This window comes from Epinephelus moara, chromosome 7 (assembly GCF_006386435.1).
Source record: "Epinephelus moara isolate mb chromosome 7, YSFRI_EMoa_1.0, whole genome shotgun sequence".
NCBI classification, from domain to species: Eukaryota; Metazoa; Chordata; class Actinopteri; order Perciformes; family Serranidae; genus Epinephelus; species Epinephelus moara.
In genome coordinates, this window is record NC_065512.1 from 35,087,975 (window position 1) to 35,109,958 (window position 21,984).

At 41.6% G+C, this 21,984-nt stretch overlaps 2 protein-coding genes across 7 annotated transcripts; one reads left to right on the top strand and one right to left on the bottom strand.

Annotated features, from left to right (window-relative positions):
- Window positions 1–11: 11 nt before the first annotated feature.
- znf142 (zinc finger protein 142) lies at window positions 12–16,558 on the bottom strand. Of its 5 annotated transcripts, none has more exons than XM_050048300.1 (9): window positions 16,412–16,558; window positions 16,259–16,285; window positions 12,372–12,863; window positions 11,962–12,189; window positions 9,264–10,088; window positions 8,936–9,113; window positions 5,380–8,323; window positions 2,452–2,557; window positions 12–2,168 (listed from the first exon to the last, which is right to left on the bottom strand). In XM_050048300.1, the coding sequence occupies exons 2-9, from the start codon at window positions 16,278–16,280 to the stop codon at window positions 1,645–1,647; spliced, it is 5,319 nt and encodes a 1,772-aa protein (XP_049904257.1). In that variant the 5' UTR covers window positions 16,281–16,285; window positions 16,412–16,558; the 3' UTR covers window positions 12–1,644. The 5 variants fall into 5 exon arrangements, with proteins under 5 accessions (XP_049904257.1, XP_049904259.1, XP_049904258.1 ...); XM_050048302.1 differs by having other exon boundaries at window positions 15,461–16,285; XM_050048301.1 differs by lacking the exon at window positions 16,259–16,285.
- A 185-nt stretch (window positions 16,559–16,743) lies between these two features.
- LOC126392723 (mitochondrial chaperone BCS1) lies at window positions 16,744–21,573 on the top strand. 2 transcript variants are annotated; one of them, XM_050048310.1, is made up of 7 exons: window positions 16,744–17,411; window positions 17,604–17,743; window positions 17,868–18,062; window positions 18,679–18,742; window positions 18,860–19,032; window positions 19,211–19,328; window positions 21,152–21,573. In XM_050048310.1, exons 1-7 carry the CDS (start codon window positions 17,092–17,094, stop codon window positions 21,399–21,401), a joined length of 1,260 nt encoding a protein of 419 aa, XP_049904267.1. In that variant the 5' UTR covers window positions 16,744–17,091; the 3' UTR covers window positions 21,402–21,573. The 2 variants fall into 2 exon arrangements, with proteins under 2 accessions (XP_049904267.1, XP_049904268.1); XM_050048311.1 differs by having other exon boundaries at window positions 17,213–17,442.
- Window positions 21,574–21,984: the final 411 nt, after the last annotated feature.

Genomic DNA, 21,984 nt, shown 5'->3' on the forward strand with positions numbered 1-21,984 from the left:
TATGTGTACTGATGTGTTCCACTAGCATTTTACAGTACATTAAAATCCAGTGTTGGAAGAAGTATTCAGATCAGTGTGCGAATACCACACTGTGAAAATACTCCACTTCAAGTTAAAGTCATGCATTCAAAACCATACTTAAGTATGTACAGGTGTGTAAGTATTATCAGCACTAAGTATTACAATCAAAAGTTATAAGTTTTGATTGTGCAGTAAAATGTTCCTGTTTATTATATCTGATGCTTTTGATGCTACTTTAAAATATACAGTATGTTGCATTTTACTGCTGTAGATGTTTGAGGTTGTGCTCATTTTAACTCCTTTATATTCAGTGTGGTAGCTTAATCTACAGCAAGGCATCACATTCTATAAGATCGTCATATGTTTGTAGTGTGGCTGTCCTGTGAGAACTACAGATCTCTAAATGTCAACTAGTTTTCAGCTTTGTGACGATGCATTTTCCAGCTGATCCAAGAGGGTTTTATATACTTTATTCAGCATAAGAAGTGGGAGAATTTTCTCAACTCATAAAGGAACACTTCATCGTTCAGTTTATCACAAACATTCAAAATCAATCTGAAGATACGTGGCTTTCATTGGGAAAGAATGGTATGAAAAACTGTAATCTGAAAAGTGACTCAAGACAAATGCAGTGGAGTAAAAAGTACAGTGAATAACATGTTTAGTGGAGTATGAGTATATAGTTGAACAAAATGGAAATTCTTACGTTAAGTACATGTAACTTGAATTTATACTTTAAGAGAAACATAACTATTTTTCAACATGGACTACATTTTCCCATGTTTTTGTGTCTCAGTGATAATGCAACAACATTTTTTAAAAATTGGTGCAGTACTGGTGCCATGTTACCACTGTCAATATACATCTTCTAAAATTGCTTGTTTTTGCCACTGACAGGCTCCGATTATTATTCCAAGTACTTACAACATTATGGAAAGAACCCTTCTATGATAGACGTTTTTGTTAAAGAGTCAGATCCTGCTTTTTAACCATGAACAGCCCCAAAGTCACTGTCACCAATCCCACCAGACTCCATTTAAATATGCAGTAATTTTAGTGTGTTTAGAGCCAGCATATTGTCACATCTAACTGGGCAAATTAAGCATTTATTTGAACCAAACCATAGTTGGTGATTGTTGGAACAATGCAGTGAAGACAAGCCAAGACGGCTCAGTTTGGTTGTATGTGTTTTATGATGAAAAAATGACAATAGAGATTTCGGGGCTGTTCTTGGTTAAACAACAATGATCTTACTTTTTCATGAAAAGCTCAACCTCTGTAGGAATGTTGTCAGACACTTACTATAAGAATCTGAGCCTGTCAGTGGCAAAAACAAGCACTTTTAGTGGACGTAAATTGAGGGTGGTTTTGTCCCGAGAGGTTGCATTACAGTCCATTACGCGCCTGCTATCTGCAGTGCTCTCACTCAATACAGGACCAATTTGCTGTTTCCATTAGTCACTCACACACAAGAACATGGGAAAATAGGATCCAGGTTGAAAAATAGTTTTCTTTACAGTGCAAAACTCGGGCAAAATGACACCACATTCCACCAATGCTAAAATCAGGTGGTCAATTATGATGACATCTACAACTGACCACTACATCTATTATGCCCTCTCTTCAGCTTTTTGTCTCACAGTCTTCCTCTCTTTGCATAACCTCCTCAACCTGTACCTCATCGCCCGCCCCTCCCTCTTTGTCCACTTCTGCTGCTCTCTCATCCAGTGTCCCCTGCAAGGCCTCCTTCAGGGTCAGGCTTACCGCTTCAGAGTCCCTCACCACCCCCTGCTCCACAGACATCTCTGGATGGTGCCTCTGCAAGTGCTTGACCACCTGGAACTTCTGTTTGGCTCTGTAGGAGCAGTGGCAACAGCAGAAAGGCTGCTGCTTGGTGTGTGAGAGGTAGTGATGTCTGAGACCCGCTGGCCACCGGAAAGCCTTGTGGCACAAGCCGCACGTGTATGGCCGATCGTCACTATGTTGGCGATGGTGAGTCTTCAGTATAAAACTAGTCTTGAAGGCTTTGCCGCATTTCTCACAGACATAAGGGCGCAGGTCACAGTGCTGCGTGTCCCGGTGGGCACGGAGAGCATCTGCTCTGTTAGTGCGGTAGTCACACTCATCACAGGCATATGGCTTGTCCCCTGCAGAGGACAAATAAATGTTTTTTTTCCTGGCAGTATAAAATTCTCAACATTAAATCTGTAAACTACATTTACAAATGCAAATTCAGTTGAGTGCCTGAAAAAAAAGTTTTGCTGAGCTTTAACAGTGATTTACAGAAATAACCTGCCACACATTTCTAAAAAACAGAGACACCGCTGACAATAAACATGACTGAGTTCACAGTGAGGCAAAACTCATTGTTCCCTAATATTAAAAAGGGACCAAGTATCATTATCATCACGCTTAATGTCTTTCCAATACCTGTGTGCTTGGTCATGTGATACTTCAGCTGAGTCGCCCACTTGCATTTGTAGCCGCACTCTGGACAAAGATACTTCTTCTCTGCTTGGTGAACCCTCATGTGAAGCTATAGTAGAAAAATAAGAGAACACGTAGCATTTTCATTGTGCTTTATCTTTTGGAAACACATTCAATGCCATATTACAGTATAGGGATTACACACAGTATATTACCTATACATTTTATTATGAAACACTAAACTAAGGCTCAATCCCATTCCTTTTGTTTTTTTTTTACTCCTACCCCTTGTTTTCAAGTGCCCCTTTGCTTCTCGGAACAGATTTACAAGGAGTAGTGGTTGAAATCTTCCCCTATGAAATGGGACAAACCTTCAAGAGCTTCATGACCAACATGTCATCAGCATCATCATCGTAATTAAGACACAGCATGCAGCAGCAATCATGGTATTACCACAACAACATTTGCCATTTATCTGATAGAGTTCGCGATTTGTTCGCAGCATAGGTTACATGCTATCGATCACTTAGACAAGTCATCAAATAAGAGAGAAAACACCTTCGTTAGCAGGCCAGTAGTGGTGCTCTGTAGGCTAATGTTAGCAACCTATGCTCCTAACCTGCCAGTCTGTATCAATGGATGGGCCTGCATTTGTATAGTGCCTTTCTAGTCATTAGACCACTCAAAGTGCTTTTTATACTACGAGTCACATTCACCCATTCACACACACATTCATACACTGGTGGCCGAGGCTACCATACAAGGTGCCACCTGCTAAGTTATTGATGGAAGCATCATCGGGAGCAATTTGGGGTTCAGTGTTTTGCTCAAGGATACTTCGACATACAGACTCGAACCACTGATCTTCCAATTGGTAGACGACCCGCTCCACTTCTGAGCCACAGCCGCCCAACATATCCAACATTAGAGGAGCAGTAACAAGTGCAGTAACTTAGCTGCTGGACTTCAGTTAAATTTTGGTGGTCATCTGCAGTGGTATAGTATAACAAAGTGATAATACTTTGCCATAATACTTAAGTGTTTTTTGGGAGTATCTTAACTTTACTTGAGTTTTTTTTATTTCTGTCAACGTTCATTTTTACTCCACTACATTTCCTAAACAAAACGTATACTTTTACTTCAAAACATTTCTATGCATTGGAAGAAATGTGTTCTACTCCAGTATTACTCCAGTATCTACGTATGTCTTTGTCCTAAGCATTTTTGTTACTTTCTTACTACAGAATTAAATCAGAAGGTTTGGCGAATCAGTGGTCTTAGCAGGCAAGTTTGATCATAAGTTAATCACATATGGGCCAGTGCAAACAAGTGCTCAAAAAGCTATGGTCAAGTTTTGACTTCTAATCGAGCCCAGGCTGCATGTCAAATTAGATGCAATATGCTAGTTACTACATTCCACTCGACAATGAGACCTACTTCATGATGGAAGCAGAAAATGGCATCCCACAGCAGAGAGGGCAAGTAATGATTCAAGGAGATAAAGATTTGTGACAGGTAACAGTGAGCACACCTTTGAGTGTAATGTACTTTCCATTTTTAAGCTGGTGTATATGTTAAATTGAAATAAATTTTATAATCTGACCGATAGCTTTTTTATTAATAGCGTTTACTTGTTCTTTTACTTTCAATACTTAATAACATTCAATATAATAAAAATTACTTTTAATACTTATGTACAGTTCATAGCAGATACTTTAGACTTTTACTCAAGTAATATTCTAACAGGTGACTTTAACCTCTATTAAAGTCTTTTTCCGGTAAGATAGTTGTACTTATACTCAAGTATGGCTTTCAGGTACTTCATCCACCACTGATCATATGCCATCAAAGGGGGGACAAGTAAAATGGAAATATGTCAAAAATGTGGGATTGTTGTGCTGTGACGTTAGCTAGCAAGCTAGTTTGCTATCGAGCATACTACTGATGTTCTTCATGTTACGCTTGTAATAAAGAAAAGGACCATAGTATATTGATACAACATTAAACTGAGATAATAATACAATAATTATTGTATTTTTTAAATGTTTATTAATGGAGAACATAAACAGTATTTGTGGGTTACTTTTGTTGCTTGCCAATGATTTCTCATAACACTTGGTTTGGAGTGTGCCTCTAAAGAACTTCAGTTTTGATGGCCGTGTAGCCCTAACACTTCACCCTACCTTTCTGTCTCTACAAAAATCGGTACCTCCTACGCCTAAACCTGAGCTTATTCGCTTTTTTGTTTTAAGTTAGTTGAGAGTACCAAGACCACCCTAATGTCTGTCCAATACGGCATGTGGCTTGTTAATTTAGCTTAGCGTAAAGGCTGGAAACAGCTAGCCTGGTTCTGTCGGCATTTAAAAACAATACTTAGTGTAAAAACCTCATATTGTGGTTTTAACAAAGGTAACGTACCAGACTACTTCTTGGCTGGGTGCAGTGACTTTGAGTCCCTGGGCCATAGCTCCACATGATCTGCAAATTGCTGTTTTCACACTTCAGTTTGATTAAATTTTTTGGTTTGGCTAAACTAACAAGACTTAACCTGTTAATTGGTGAGCTTTAGAGGTGCTGGCGCATGAACATTTTTACTGCTGGACAGAGCCAGGTGAGCTATTTCCTCATTTCATGTATTTATGCTAAGCTAAGCTAACCATCTCCTGGTTGTGGCTCCATATTTGACAGACAGATAGGAGAGTGATGTTCATCTCGTCATCTAACTCTTAGCAAGAAAGTGATTAAGCAGATTTCCCAAAATGTTGAACTACTGCTTTTAAAAAAAATTGACAATATATTAGCCAACATCTTCTTTTTTTTAACACAAGTATAAAAATAAAAACCATTTCTGTTAAGTATCCGTTGGAAAGAAATCAAAGACTAAATTATATCTTACAAATAATTAACTCATGCTGTAAACTTGGAACTTACCTTCAACCTAGATGGATCAGTGCAGGTGTAACTGCACTGCTCACAGCTGTAAGGCTTCTCTCCAGTGTGTATACGAATGTGCCACGTGATCTTCTGCTTGTTCCTGGTTGAATACTCGCAGTCTGTGCATTTGTAAAGTCGCTTGCCTCCATGTGAACGAAGGTGTTGCTCTAACACCAACTGATGCCGACAAGCAAACTGACAAGAGCTGCACTTGAGAGGCTTTTCCTCCTGAGATTCCTCCTCATGTTCATTTAGAAGGTGCTGAGCTAACAGCTGCCTTGTTTTGGTAGCAAAGGGGCACAGCTGACAGTGATGTGCCAGGTGGGTTCTCTGATGAATCTCAAGGCTCTCCTTCGTCTTAAAAGACTCCTGGCAGGTGTTGCACTTTACCTGAGGGTGCTTGCTCTCTTGGTGGCTCTTCAGAGTGGCCTCGCTGCCACATGTGTAGTCACACTGCTTACATGAGAAACAGACCTGGAGCTGATGCACACGTTTACAGTGGTTTCTCAGTGCAACCTCTGAACTAAACTGAGCATCACAATGCGTGCAAGCATGGTGTAATTCCCCCATGTGGCATCTGAGATTATGGCGTCTCACATCGTCAAGCGTGTAGCCACTGAAGTCACAGAGTGAGCAGAAGTGCGTGGGCTGTTTGTCATGGATGCGCATCTTGTGCTGACGCAATTTTGTCACAGCCCCAAAAGTCTTGTCACACATGTCGCAGCTGTGACGACCGATTCCTGTGTGAAGAGACTCATGCTCTTCCAGGCGATAACGCCTTGTGGTGCTAAAAGGACAATATCGACATTGGTGAGGTCGTGCACCTTTGTGTTTGAGTGCAATATGTTGAGCCATGCATCGTTGTTGTTTGCAGGTGAAACTACAGTGCTGGCAATGCAAACGTTTGGCAACACCAACCTTTTTGTTATGGGCACACAGGATGTGACGGGTCAAAGTAGTCTTTGATTTAGTTACATATGAACACATGGTGCATTGGACTTCATCTGGCTTCAAGCAGCCTCTCTTTTCATGACTGTCTAATGCTCTTTTCTGATTGCACTTAAATGCACAGCTTGGACAAGAAAAGATTTGATGTTTCTCAGAAACATTCCCAGTTCTTTCTTTGTACTCTTCCACCAAGTCCTCTTTTTCTTTGATCGACTCATTGCCACACTTGTTCCCCTCTTCTGAAATGATCTGAGTCTCTCTTTTCCTTAAGATTTTTCTGCAGGTTGAGAGGTGCCGTTCAACTGTTGCAAGCCTGACTGATGAAAAACTGCACAGCTTGCATTTGAATTTCCCATCTTTATTGGCGTAAAGGGACTTCTGCAGAGGAACATTTCTTTGTTTGTTACTAGAAAGTAATTGCTTTTTTGCAAGTGGAACTTTCAAAAGTTTTTTTGCTTGAATTTTGCTTTGCTTCTGTCCTGAGTTACTGGATGTAAAAGCATTATCAACAATACCTTTACAGATTTTTAAATGAGATGTACATACTCCCTCTTCTTGCTGAAGTCCCTTATCTGTGGAAATCCTATTTTGGGAAGATAGAAGCTCTGTCTGACTGGAATTTGTTTCTTCATCCTGATCCACAGCAGAATTGTCCTCTGCTGCCAAACACGTATTGGCAGTGCCTACAAATGTCCTTGTTTTTCGTGGAAGTGCTGGGCACTTTTTTGACAGGTGGCTATCAAGGCCCCGCTGCTGTTTGAACTGTGCACCACAGGCTTGGCACTGGTGTCCCTTTATCCTACCACTGCACAAAGCCTGGCAGTGGTACTTCAAAGCAGTCTCCTTACTAGATACATAAGAGCACTTATCGCAGCGATAAACCTCTTTAGCTGGCACCACAAGCATCTGCACCCGTCCCTCCAAAACCATGGCTTCTGCTTGGTCTTTGTCGTGCTTTTTCATAGCTTTAAGACGGATCTCAGATTCAAATGGCTGATTGTGCTCAGATGGAAAAGTGGAACAGATTTTTCCACCACCACTCTCCACCTCAGGTGTTTGACACTCCCCTGGTATGATTGGTTGACTTGTATTATTTAGGGACTCATAGTTGTCATCTATGTCACTTTGTTCACATTCTGCATCTGCCATAGCTACATCATCTTCCTCCAGTGAAGATGTAGAGAAGTCTGTCTTTTCTGGTGATATGTCAGAGCCATTGCAATTAAATTTTGATGAGCTTGGAGTCTGATTTGCACAACTTTCTTCCTGATTTTGCAAAGAGGAGGTCTGATAGTCAGTGGTTGATAGTGTCGTTAAAACAAGAGTACAGTACTCCTCAGGACTGTTCACAGATTGAGGACTATCTGAAATACCTTGATTAACAACCTCTTGCGAAACAACGTCAAAAACATCCACAGAATCCACAGTTTGTGAACCAGCTACAGACCCTTTGCTGGCACTGTGATCTGCTGAGCCAGGAAGATCAGAAAGTTCTCTTTGAGACAGTGGAGGTCCTTCAGAGGTGGATTGTTCAGACTGCTTGTGAGCTGCTAAGGGCTTATTGTAAAAATCCTGCAAGAACTCTGTTGAGTTCCTCTCCTTCTCCTTTGCAGCGTAGTTTTCAAGCCATGCTTTGTCCCCAGGTACATAGCCATGAGTTTTCCTCTTGTGCAGGAAGAGGCTGATGCTACTGAAAGAGGAATAAAAGCAGAGGGCACACCGGAACTCTTTCAGCTTGGTATGTTTACAGTTCTCATGGTTTTGAAGGGCTTGTCTGTAGCAGGTAGTGTATGTACAGTATTTGCACTTATAGATGGATGGCTGTTTCTCCTCTCCGGAGTGTTTGGCCAACATGTGATTGCGAAGCTCATATTTGCGCTTGCAGGCATAAGCACAGATCTCACACATAAGTGATTTGGCCTGATGTCGTAATTTGTGGCTATTGAGCTGGTCCATTCGGTGACAGCGGTAGGGGCATTGGTCACACTGATACCTATGACAGAAAACAAGAAATTAAGTCCTAACCACAATAGTGTATGAGGAATACAAAGCAAAGAGACTTTTTCACACTTTCAGGGTCTCCCACACATTCATTTATTAGTGGCAGCCTGCCATGATTAAAACATCTTCCACCACTTTTTGATCTTTTATTTTTATATAACTCACTTGTTCATATTCTATCAAGGCTTAAAATTACGCATAATTAAGGGTGAGCCGATTTGAGTGACAGGCTGTCTGCCGATAGTGTCTCAGTCAGATCCACCCCTCGCTCCTCCTCAGCACCAGTATCTCAATCAAATATGGTCACTTCTGGTTCCAAAAAAACAAGATAGCAATGGCCAGCAATAGGAGTCCACAAACCTATAGTAGCTACGTCCATTATTTTTACAGTCTATGGCTGTGACGCTGCTCCTGCTACTGTACAGACACTTTCAGTTTCAAATTCTAGTATCAGTTGTTTGATGAAGTATTGATTTGGAAATTCTAGTTTTTTCATTTGCAAATATGGACTATATTGGCTGGCTGAGTGTACCCAGCAGTGCAATAACAATACCAAGATAAAAACATAACCAACGGTTGTATGACAAACTTCTGAAGTATCTACCTGAGGTCTCCAGCATGTTTCCTCATATGGACATTCAGGTAGTGTTTCCATTTAGTGACGTATCCACATTCAGCACACATAAAGTTCTTGTTGTCTGAGTGTGTGAGCATATGTTTAGAGAGGTAGGACTCGTCTCGGCACCTGAAGTCACACAGGCTGCACTTGTGGGGCTTCTCACCTATTATAGAGAAAAGGAATAAATCAAGAGATGTCTTGCCAAAAGCTGTAGCTCCTTACAAGAGCTATCAAAACAACAAACTGCAGACACTGTAAAGTGAGAATCAGGTGAGAAAACCATGAGAATATTAAAAATCTATTCCCTCCTTACCACTGTGCATCAGCATGTGTCTCTTCAAGCCCCGTTTATGCGAGGTCACGTAGGTGCACTGAGAGCAGCGATGGATCTTCTCGTTGGCGTGCAAATGTCCGATGTGCTGCTGGAACTCCACAGGGTTAAATGTGACAAAGCAGCAGAAGTCGCAGCAAAGCTTTTCATTTCCTGGGTGACCGTGCCGCTGGTGCTGGAGGAAGACAGTCTTATTGGAACATGAGAAATCACACTGTGAGCAGTGGTAAGCGAGGTGTGTCCGATAATGAGCCTCCATGTCTGTCTCACTTTGGAAAACGGCACCACAGGCGTGATGGCGACACTCTACAGCCTTGAACCCATGCACCTCGGCAGTGTGTCTGACAAGTTCTTTACGCAAAGAACTCTGGAAAGAACAACCCTCCTGGAAGCAGGCCACTGGCTTGCTGTGTGACAGAATATTGTGCGTCTTCATGTGGGTCTTAAGCAACTTGCTCTGGTGAAAGCTTTGACCACAGGTGGGGCAGGGATAGCTGTGACCCTTTACACCATCCTCTGCCTCACCGGCATGCACGCTGGTAAGGTGGCGACGAATTGCGTTCCGCTCCACGGCAGAATATTCACACAAGTGGCAATGGTGAACCTTTTCACCCGCCTCACGAAGTCTGTGTATGCGTAGCTTGCTCTTGCTGGTGAAGTAACGCTTGCAGGTGGGACACTGGAGGCTGGGGTCAGGAAAATGTAAATGGAGGTGCTCCTGCAGGTGGGAGCGCATCTTGAAGCAGCGGCGACACTTGGGGCACGTGTGGGTGCGATAAGTGTGCTCTGATCCCTCTGCAAGGTACTCTGGCGGACAAGAACAGAAATTAATTTTGAACAAAGTGACAAAGTTTGTGATGAAAGTAAGTTTAATGTCTCAATCTTTCTTGGTGCTATCGAACACTGACTACATTTAAACGCACCATAATATTCCACAATTTTTCTCGATATTACAATATTCCAAATTTGATACGGGTCATGTAAATAGCATATTATGTTTGGGTATTCCGAATGAGGCCTTTTTCCAAATACAGCATTTTGTCATTCAGACGTGGGATATGCCAGTATTATTTGGGTTTTAGGAGCATTCTCTGAATGTGTATAACAGTCAATCAGAATATGCATCTCAACTGGGTTCTTTACTGCAGTTTGTGACACACGGCCTCATGCCTGTTTTCAGTTAGATCTGTATGTTGTCATGGATACATTGTACACAGATCAACTCATCAACAGTTCGTAACTAAGGCTGGTGTAGAGATACATGCCCAAAAGAAAAGTCCACATTTATGGTTGGAAGAAGAAGCACACCTACTTTTAAACATTATGAAAGACTTGAATATCAACACGTTTTTGGATACATGCAAATATCACTAACCTCTTCAAAGTGTTTAATGTAATGAAAGAGGGTGGCTGTGTTTACATGGTTGAACAATTCCGCCATGAGTGATTAACTTTGAAAAAATATATTTTTTTGACATTTAGAGGCCAAATGGTTCAAATTATTCCACTTTTCCATATTTTGCCGTGATAACAAAATTTTATCCAAGTATGCACGGCTGCATGTTAACAGGGATATCAGTGGGATACTCATTTTCATTAGCCATGTGAACAGTTTAGTATGAATATTGGGCCTCATTCACAAACAGTGCATATGCACAAATATGTGCTTCAACTGTGCGTATAAACATTTTAGTAGAAATTCAGGAGTCATCAATATTTTCTTACCTAATTTTTTTTGTACTGTGAAAAAATTTAGAGCTGCCTTAGACCATGCATACACACAAATGGCGATGGCTCGGCTGTTATATTAAAACTGCCTTCATTACTTTCAATTTCCCTGCGAAAGATCAATTAAGTTTATCTTATTTCACTTAAACCTGCAATAACTGCATTTTTGGGCCACTTGGTGTCAGTGGAAACAAGTTATGAACACAAAATTGACACATTATGACCCTCTTAAATTGGTACAGCAAACTTGTTTGAAAACTGCTGCTTGTTTACACATCCAGCAGTTGTGGAACAACATTAGCATTCATCTGATGTTAAATTTGTGTCTGCCACCAGTCATTCTCTTTTAGCTACATTTTTGGTCTCCATCAACTCCTGGTGAAAAATTCTGCCTCTTAAGCTACTAAATGCTACACTATGTTCACCAGCTAGTCACTAACTGTGTCTTTCTGCTGTTAAGTGCTGTACAGGTAGTGTGCAGTGGGTCTTTAGTAGTCTGGGGCCGTTAGTGGCCGTTTTGGTAAGGAACCGGAACCAGGGCAAGTGAGACAGGATCCGGAATTCGATAGATGCGCCTTTCCGTCAAAATAAAAGCACCAAGCTAATAAAAATGCGGTGAAACTTTAATTTAAAGAATATAATTTACAAGAAAAGCCCCAAGCTATTAAGTTAATTGATTTTCTTACACCCCTTATCACCCCAAATCGATGGTGCACCAGAATTTAAAGTTTTACTTTGGTGAACACTTTTACTTTGGTGAATTTGGTGAATTCCGCATCCGCTCCCTAGACTGGAATCTGAATCCAGACAAAAGAGTGAATAGAAACCAGGCTCTTCACTTTATGTGAAGAGCCTGGTGATGCGAGGCTAGGTCTTTAGAGCTTTATTGCTGAAACAGCCGCCCACCTGCTGTTGCTGCTGCTGCAAAAAAGTAGCAAACTGCTGTACGTACCTTTGGATGGAGGCAGTACAGCATCCACTGCTGAGGGTTTGTCTCTTTCCACTGCCTTTCTCATCCTTTTAATATTGTGCCTTGGCCTCTCAGGCTGTTCCTCACTCCTGTCTCCAGGTAATGGTAATGCATAAGCTGGGCTGGTATTCAGTTTTCTTTTTGGCCTGTTGGACACCTGAGGTTGGTGCCTTCCATTAGTGCATACAGTTGTGGCTGCAGCCCCCTGCCCTTCAAACAGACGTGCCAAAATGTTAATGTAAAATCTACTTAGTGCCAGAGCAGTACACCTACGACCCAACAAAATCATACCTGTACTCTTTTTGAAAACTAAGTACAGTTTTAAATGGAAAGACAGACAAGATTTCTGCATTTGTGTAACATAACACTGACTCATTCAAGTGCCTGTTTACCTTGAGCACGAGGTGGCAGATGGTTGTGCTCCGAGAGGTGATCATTCAGATCTTTTTCATTCTGAGTGACAAACTGACACTGAAAGCAGCCAAAGGGCATGTGGGCCCGCAAGTGTCTCTCCATCTCACCCTGTGTGAGGAATGACATTTTACAGGACTGCTGGGTGCAAGGGATAAGAGTGAGACCATGTGAGGACATCAAGTGAGCTTGATATTCCTGACAGTCTGTGCTGCTGAACTGGCAGCCTTGCTCAGTGCAGGGGAATGGGCCTTCAGGGTCATGTCCACCGTGGATGATTTTAAAGTGGCGTTTCAGGATACCTGGCTTGGAAAAAACCTCACTGCATTGAGAACACTTGTAGTTCTCTAGCTGTTTTTTACTGGATAGAGTTGTCAGCCTTTCTGAACAGGGGTGTGAGGTAAAAAAGACACCGTCTGAGAAACTCTCTCCACATTTCTCACACTGATGAGCTTCCACAGTCTCCATTGTTTCTGAAAGAACAGCACAGCATTCAGTTACAATTTGACAGATTTAAAAACAGCATGACAAACATTTGTAACTCATGTTTTGCATCAATTTAGTATCACTGGGGTGCAAAAAGGCCAGAGCTGCCTGTATTTTCTCAGGAGACTCAGATCTTTAAACGTCTGCAGAACCATGTTGCAGCGTCTTCTATGCTGTAGTGTGCTGGGGCAGCAGGGTGAAAGCAGCTGATGCTAACAGACTCAATAAGCTCATCAGGAAAGCTGGGAGCTGGGGAAATCTGTTCTGGGAGTGGAACTGGAGTCTTTAGTGGAGGTGTCAGAGAGGAGGATGCCGAGAAAACTACTCTGTATTCTGGACAATGCCTCTCACCCCCTGCATGCATCTGTGAGTAGATTTGTACATAAAAACCCTGGGTAGTAAAAACATACACTAGATCCATGAACCCTGCAGGAAACTCGGATTTGATTGTAGACACGTGTGTATGTTCATGAATGCCAATCAATCGTAAATTGAATTGACAGCCGGTCCCACTTCAGCAATTAGCATGAATAGCTAGTGACCAGCATATAAGGAGATGATGTGGTGTGGCAGGGACAGGTAAATCAAAGGCCTGGAAGGAGGTAACAGGTGCCGTTAACTCTGTGTTCTCTGTTGTAAGAGCACAAGTACACATACACATACACACACACAAAAAAAACAACCCACAACAGCTACAGGAGGCTCCTCCCAGCTTGCATCATCAGAGAGATCTCTCTGTCAGGGGAGACAGCGACATGCCTCCACTGGAGCAGTCAACATGTACGTGTTACATTAAGTGTTAAATTGCTATACATTGTGACAGCCATCACTGATAGTGGTTGGTCAGTAATGTGACTCTTACAGTCTCGCCACTCAAAAAGAAGATACATTTGTGGAGTTCTCTCTCCTGATTGAATTAAGTGGGAACAGGATGCCAGAAATTTGAGTCAATTTGAATGACTCATTCACATTTTTAAGAAACCTAATCTGAAGCTTAACTCTGCTAATTGCCAACTAAATCTGCCTATTGTGAACATAACAGAGCACAATACGAGTTCAAATTGCAATTTCTTATTATGACAAGCACTATTTATTTTTTTATTTTATTTTATTTTATATACTTTATTAATTCCCCTGAGGGGAAATTCAATTTTTTCACTCTTTTGTCATTAAAGGCTCTCTAAGTCTTCCTAAACTTGAAAAGTTTTTGTCACATACAGCAAACATCTCCTCACGATCCGCTAGCTACATGTCCTCTGAACATGCTGTGAAAAAGTCTGGTCTCTGTAGGCAGCCCAGGCTCCGCAAATGGCAACAAAAACACTTCTGTTTATGTTCAACAATGTTATCAAACACAACAGAGCTAGCTCGCCTTTTAGCCTCATTGTAGCCTGTAGGTCTAACTGCCTCTCTGGGCACCGTGTTCACGTGTGCGTGTCTGCGCGAGACCGTGAGACATGGGCACCGCGTTCATGTGTATGTGCTTGCTTTCGCTGGTCTTGCGCTGGCTGGTTGGTACAGCCTGAACCACAATGTTTTTGTTGCCATTTGCGCTCCGCAAATGGGCTGCCTACAGAGACCGGACTTTTTCACAGCATATTCAGAGGACGTGTAGCTAGCGGATCGTGTGGAGATGTTTGTTGTATGTGACAAAAACTTTTCAATCTTAGGAAGACTTAGAGAGCCTTTAACACACAGCTCCGAAAGACACACAAACAGGACCTATACATGCACAAAGTGGAGAGATGTCAGAGTGAGGGGGCTGCCTTGGTCAGGCGCCCCGAGCAGTTGGGGGGTTCGGTGCCTTGCCCATGGACACCTCGGCAGTGCCCAGGAGGTGAACTGGCACCTCTCCACCCACCAGTCCACTCTCCATATTTGGTCCAGACTTGAACAGGCAACCCTCCGGTTCCCAACCCAAGTCCCTATGGACTGAGCTACTGCCGTACACATGCCGTATGTACAGTACATTCTTTATCTACACTACGAGCAGTCAGAAGCAGGTGTAGATTTTGTTAGTACCTACAGTACCATGATCTAAATTCCATTTGCCTTCATTGTACTGGTGAAAGCCATATCTCAAATATCTCAGATTGAATCTAACTGGCAAGATACTATTGAGTAGAAGTAAGAACATTTTCATTTTCATTTCACTTATTTATTGATTATTTGTGTGACGTGAGCCTTTAAAAGGGAACAGCACCTATATTAGGAATTTTAATGCTTTTTTTCATGCCCTAGAAAAGTGAAGTCACTATTTGAGAACATGAGCTACTCTCTCTCAAAAGCGAGAAACCAGAGAAGTAAGTCTAAAACTTGTGATGTCATTGAGTATGACATGCACGTCCAAAGTCCAGTCCCAGGGCCAATTGTGGCCTGCGGACCGATTTTAAACAGGCCTCAGCTTGTCTATATAACATATGTGGCCTGCATCACATTTTTGGTTACACAGGCAAGTTCATTTTGCATTTTTTTCCATTCACGTCATGATGCAGGACTATCATACAGTTTGTTGACATGAACCAAGCTGGCAGAACTAATGCGTTTTCATAAAGCAATGGTTAATAAGCTAACAAATAGTTACCTAGCAGCAGACATTTCCCGCTGGGTAGCAGACATGGCCATAGCGAAAAAGCATGAAGCTGACAGTGTGGGCTGCAGCTTTCATGAGCAGTGGAAGGTTGACTATTTTTTTCAGTGAAACATGAAACAGTTGTTTTTTGCTAAACCATATTCTGTGAGAAGCAGCTGCCCCCCAGGTGTTTTCACATGATCTAATTTGACTCTGATTCAGCACCCCTGAGGTATAAGTCTGGAGCTACTCCACAGAAAATGACTGGGAGATTGATTTTGTGAACCAAAAACGTACCCATATACTCAGAACATCCCCCTGGTTGCTCTCAGTGTCATCTAGAACAAGTTTCACCATTCACTGTCTATTGAGCAGCTCTAGACTTTGTACCCTATAACATAACAAATTTGAGTTTTAGCACTGCAGTTTTTGAGTTTGGGAGAGTTGTTAATTTTTACCAAGATTTTTTTTAACTGTTTTTGACTACGGGAATAACGTTGAATTGTGAAATTGGGCGTAGTTCCCCTTTCAAATTAATTTGTGGGGGAAAAATTCACATCCCTGACACCCTGTGAAGTCTCGAGATAATAAAAGAACATCCAAATACACTAACAGTGCATTGAATTTATGGTTCATAAAACAATGAAATTCCTATTCATGTTTAAAAATAGACAAATATTTGCAGTAAGGCAACTACACTGTCTACAGTAACTTATAGGTTTAGATCAATAAATTAATTACTAGGCCTACTATCTGCTTCCTTATTTCTTATTAACTAGGCGATGCAGTGCAAACGGAATTTTAACCTACCGCCTGGGTTTCCGCGGTCCATTCTATCTGAAAAACGAAACATCAACCATTATAAGTTAAACAGCATCCAGAGAGTAAATTCATCTCTGCTGCGTGTCAGTCAGAAGGATGTCCTCATTAATACTGAGAGATAGCAGCCGAAGTTTCACTTACTTTTTATGGCGATATAAACTTGTACCAATACACTAACGACGTCGCTGGTAACGCTAGCTGAGCTAACGTTAGCTTCTTGTGATTTTGGTCGTTAACTGTTCAAATCGCAGTTCCTGCTCGCAATCAGTTTCGCCGTTGCAGTCCACACAGGCTACAGAAGAATGCACGAATTATGTTATCCACCAACATATTTATCTAAGGTACATGTCATTATAGTCCCGAGCAAAATAGTGTGAAGATAACGCAAACGGGACGGGGGAACGAATGTTTGAGGGCTGGCGAACAGTCGGAACGATATTTGCCAAACACAGGAAGTGTAGTAGAGGTCGCTAACATATTCATACAATGCAGCATGAGGATTTTAGCTGAACATGAACACGGTGTGCACTGGAAATGATAGCCACCAAGATAGCGGTATGAGATGGAGACAAAGAAGGCAAGTCAGCGGAATTATTTAACATGACAAGATGTATCATTATAAACTAGCTCCAACTGTTAGAGATTTCAAGCAGCTTGGCAGCAGGTCCTCCAGCTACTGATAGATATACTCAACACAGTCTGGACTGTCACACAGATCAGATGAGTTTCTACTTTGTCTGTAGGTCTGTGCTCCTGCAAAGTGTAATTACAAATATATAGTCTGATTCCACTGGGTTTGTGCAGAATCAGATAGCAGCAACATGCCCCTGTCAGACTTTCTGGATGGCCTGAAGGACAACCCATACTTTGGGGCTGGGTTTGGACTGGTTGGGGTTGGGACAGCGTTGGCGGTGGCCAGGAAAGGTGCCCAGGTGGGAATGGTCTTCTTCCGCAGGCACTACATGATCACTCTAGAGGTCCCCAGCAGGGATAAGAGCTACCACTGGCTGCTGAGCTGGATTACCAAGCATGCCAGGCACACTCAGCACCTGAGCGTGGAGACCTCCTACCTTGCACATGAGAGTGGGCGGGTTCACACGCAGTTTGACTTCCACCCAAGTCCCGGGAACCACATCATCTGGTCAGAAGAGTTCTCTAAATATACTTGCATGGTACCAATATAATGACACTGACAACCCATTTTTCAAAAGCTGCACACCAGCTTGTATGGCATAAAAATACAGAGATAATACATACATTTATTAATCTGACAAATACCATTCTGTCTGTCAACAGTACATCCTCAGACACTGTTATCTATTGTGGTTTGCAGGTATGGGAGAAAGTGGATCAGGGTGGAGAGGACCAGAGAGAAGCAGATGGTGGATCTGCACACTGGAACCCCCTGGGAGTCTGTTACCTTCACTGCTTTAGGCAGAGACAGACAAATTTTCTTTAATATCTTACAAGAAGGTAAAGGTTTATGCAGGTCTTTAGTATATACCATATGAGAACTGCAATACACTTGACTTGTGTTGTGTATCTTTACCTTTATCGTTAGAGGTATTTTAGTGCAGTTGTCAATCATGTTTTGCAGCAAGAGAACTGGCCCTGAAGCAGGAAGAGGGACGAACAGTAATGTACACAGCCATGGGTGCTGAGTGGAGGCCCTTTGGATTTCCCAGGCGACGCAGACCCCTCAGCTCGGTGGTCCTGGATGCGGGTGTGACTGAAAGGATCGTCGATGATGTGAAGGAGTTCATCGGAAATCCCAAGTGGTACACAGACAGAGGTAGAACGCCCAGGTGTTAGCCAAGGGCTCAAACTTATTCATTCACTCATGCATATGGAAGACATGTTTTATGTTTTTATTACTTGGTTATATAATTAATGTTTTTGTATCATGACAGTCATTGTCGTGACATGTTATGCCTGCCAGCAGTGTCCATTAAGTCTTTCTTGTTGGCGCATTCGCTGACACTTTGGCAGCGAATGCGCCAACATGGCATCAGCTCAGCAGAATTTTCAAAACAGTTCCTGCTTTCAATCAAGGAAACTATAAAGAACTTTTTAGATTGTAAATATTTTTTATTTTATTGTTTCCTTGCTTATATGCAGTTATCATACTTAAAAATAAAATAAACAAAAGCATGAATATTTAACACAGAAAATAAAAATCTTAAATCAGATTTTTATGAATGGTATGGTAGTATGTGTGGAAAATGGCAATTATGTAACATGTATAAGTTTAAGTTTTAAGTTTAAGTTAAGTTAAGTATGATGTAAGTATGTATGATTTGTAGTTAAAATTTCAAAAGTGTAAAACAATGGGAATGTTCCTAATAGCATTTTTTACTGTGTTAGAATGTACAGTTATTCTGTATGATGATACTTTTTTTTCTACCCAGGCATCCCCTACAGACGAGGATATCTGCTGTATGGCCCCCCGGGGTGTGGGAAAAGCAGCTTTATGTGAGTGTGCTTTGGAATTCTTACCCTTCCTGTTTTTAGAGTCGGTGTGATTGAAAGAAAGGGTGGGTGTCCAGTACTGATATTTCACCAACATCTTTGTGCCTCATTTTACTCCAGCACGGCACTGGCAGGCGAGCTGGGCTACAGCATCTGTCTGATGAGTCTGAGTGACAGAAGTCTTTCAGATGACCGTCTGAACCACCTCCTGAGTGTAGCACCACAGCAAAGCATCATACTGCTGGAAGATGTAGATGCAGCCTTTGTCAGCCGCGAGCTGCTCCCCACAGAGAGTAAGTAGCAGGGAAGGACCAGGGGTTTTGGATTTTGTTGTCAGAAACAAATGGAAACATGAAGAAGAAGCTGTCTTTTAAAATTGGGCTGTTACCTAGAAGTGACTACTGTGAGTGCTCAGACACTCTGTCTTTGTGTTTCATTGACTTTTGAATGCCTTTTGTCTTTGCCTCTCAGACCCTCTGGCCTACCAGGGAATGGGAAGACTGACCTTTAGTGGCCTGCTTAATTCTCTGGATGGAGTGGCTTCATCTGAGGCCAGAATAGTTTTCATGACCACCAACTTCATTGACAGGTACTGTTGGAAGAGAATTTGTAAACACAGTACTTATGACATTTATTGTTGTCCAAGCAAAAAAAAACCAAACAAAAAAAAACCTTAAACATAGAAAACACCTTAAACTTAAATAAAAACTGTAGCAAAAGATAAAATCATATACCAGAGAAAATAAATTAAGTTTTTGTTTTTAGAGGAACAATGTGTGATTTTCTGCCACAAGGGGTCTCAATTTAAACATAACAAAAGATGGAGCAATGCCAACATTGCTGTCAGTCTCTCCCGATTTGGATGCCTTCAGTTTTCATCATTCAGGAGTTTTTTTCTAGCGGGAGCCAAATTCTCTGCAGAGGTCACCTCCTCTCCAAAACAGATGGACCATGTGATTAAAGCCGGTAAAACACTAAATAAAGCAGTTCCTCGTGCTGTGTTTCCCAAAGCTGTTTGGCTCATTGTGGAGGGGCTGCCAGCCCAGCTCCTGCTAATGTGTGCTCACATTTTTTTTCTCTGATGGCCTACGATCCAGATGTTCGGAGGGTTTTTCCAGAGAACCAAATTATGTGTAAAGGTCTCCTCTTCTCCTAAACAAACAGATCTGATGATTTAAACCAGTAAAAACACTGAATAAAGCAGTCTCATGTTAAAAATGGGTGTTTCTCCAACACTATTCTGCACAACAGGGGCTGGAGCCCAGATGCCGCCAATGTTTGCTCAGCTTGTTTCTCTGATAACTTCAGAGCCAGACTTCTGATGACTAAATCCCTCATCCAGTTAAATCATATAGTTGAAAACGGCCAAGATCTAAAAAGTGAATCATAAAAACGTGGCTTAAAACTTGTTCATGACAGCTTCTGGCAGACAACCACCGTTCTTTATCTGTAATCTATTCATTTTCATTCATCTGAAACTTTCTCTCGTGTGCCAAGTGTGTTGGAGAACTACGGTGGCTGGTGTGAAAACATGAAAATGTTAATGGTACTGGAATGTCTACTGTAAAAACAACATGGTGGACTCGGTGGTAGAGGACCTGCTCCTTATGTAGATGTAAAGGGCTCATTTAAAGGTATAAAAAACACAATGATTCTTAGTTTTAAGTGATTATAAACTAATTAAAATATGTTCATAAATATTGTATTCCATTTCTGCCAATATATCCCCCTAAATCCTACACACCGGACCTTTAATTAAATAATTTTGTGTAATGTGAAAGATACCTCTGAACTTGCAGAAAGCTATCAACAGACTCTGCAGTTCCCCTCAGCTCTACAGAGTGTTTTGGTCTATTTTTGGACCTTGTTTTATTTGTTTGTTTTAGCCCACAGACACTGCTCTGACTGGAGACAGAGACAGATAAAGTTAGTGACCAGCTGGAGAACACAGTGGAGCATTTAGCAGTTAAAGACAGATATTTTTTTTCAGGAACTGATCAAGGCCATAATAGAGCCAAAATAGAAACTAAATATTGGACTTATGTGAAGGCTAATGTTGCTATGTGCCTGTTTGATGTACAAACAAGCAACAGTTAGCTAACACATTTGTCATAACCGCTTTATAAGGTGATAATATGTCAGTGTTGTGTATTGAGCTTGCCATGCTGCCTAGTAGTGGCTGAAATATCAGGTAATGCAGCTTTCAGATATTAAAACTAATATTGTATGTATTAGCTAATTAAAACTATAATAATTACCCAGTTACATTAATACCTTTTAAAATGGACATTACAACCTATATCATGGCGACCTAAAAGTGTTGTTTCACATTTCACTGGTGAGTTTTACATACTTGTAGGAGTATTTTCAGTGACATTAATTTTCAGTTTTGCTTGTGATCTCTACACACAGGTTAGATGCAGCACTGATCCGACCTGGCCGTGTTGATCTGAAGCAGTACATTGGGCATTGCACACACCAACAGCTTACGCAGATGTTCCGGCGGTTCTACCCAGATGAGCCTCCCCCTGAAGGAGAGCGGTTTGCAGAGCAAGCGTTGGCCGTCCACTCTGAGATCAGTGCTGCCCAGGTGCAAGGACACTTCCTGCTGCACAAAAACGACCCTGCTGGATCTATAGACAATGTTGCTGAAATGAAATAATGCCAGGACTGCAGGGTTACTAGAGACTGATTACTGAATAAAGAGAAACATGAGAAACATTGTTTTTACATTTCCAGTTGAAGTTATGGTATTAATAAGACAGATGTGCATTGATGTCATAGACTGTATGTGCAGTATATGATTGATACCAAATAAATACATTTCTGTTAATTGCATTACTTCATGTAAATCACACATACTCTCCATCTTGGACTATCATGCAGTGGCATGGAACAAGAGACTGAAGCCCAAGCTGTTTGAATGGAGCTGCTCAATGGGCAGCATGAAAGTTTGTTTAGAGAACTTCATTGATCCTGAAAAAAACAAACAGATTTTGATGTAAATCTCATCTGCAATCACCAGACCATGGCTATTGTCCACATGCCAGGTTTAAAGGGACAGTGTGTAATCCACATGTCAACAAACAGCATCACCCAACACAGGACAAAGTCCTGCTACAAGACCTAAATTTATTGGTAGGCCTTGGATGCGCAGGCTGATGTGTGACAACAGCTAAATGAGAGTGTTAATGTTTTATGATGCTGTGAATGGTTGGTGTGAACACAAAACAACAGCTTATTTT

Coding starts and splice junctions, on each gene's coding strand:
- LOC126392723 (XM_050048310.1), top strand. CDS start 17,092: ATGCCCCTGTCAGACTTTCTGGATGGCCTGAAGGACAACCCATACTTT. Junction 18,743..18,859: donor TGTGGGAAAAGCAGCTTTAT/GTGAGTGTGCTT, acceptor ATTTTACTCCAG/CACGGCACTGGCAGGCGAGC. Junction 19,033..19,210: donor CGAGCTGCTCCCCACAGAGA/GTAAGTAGCAGG, acceptor TTTGCCTCTCAG/ACCCTCTGGCCTACCAGGGA.
- znf142 (XM_050048299.1), bottom strand. CDS start 16,301: ATGTTTCGTTTTTCAGATAGAATGGACCGCGGAAACCCAGGCG. Junction 9,114..9,263: donor ACACATGCTGATGCACAGTG/GTAAGGAGGGAA, acceptor TCTCTATAATAG/GTGAGAAGCCCCACAAGTGC. Junction 2,169..2,451: donor TCACATGACCAAGCACACAG/GTATTGGAAAGA, acceptor TGTCCTCTGCAG/GGGACAAGCCATATGCCTGT.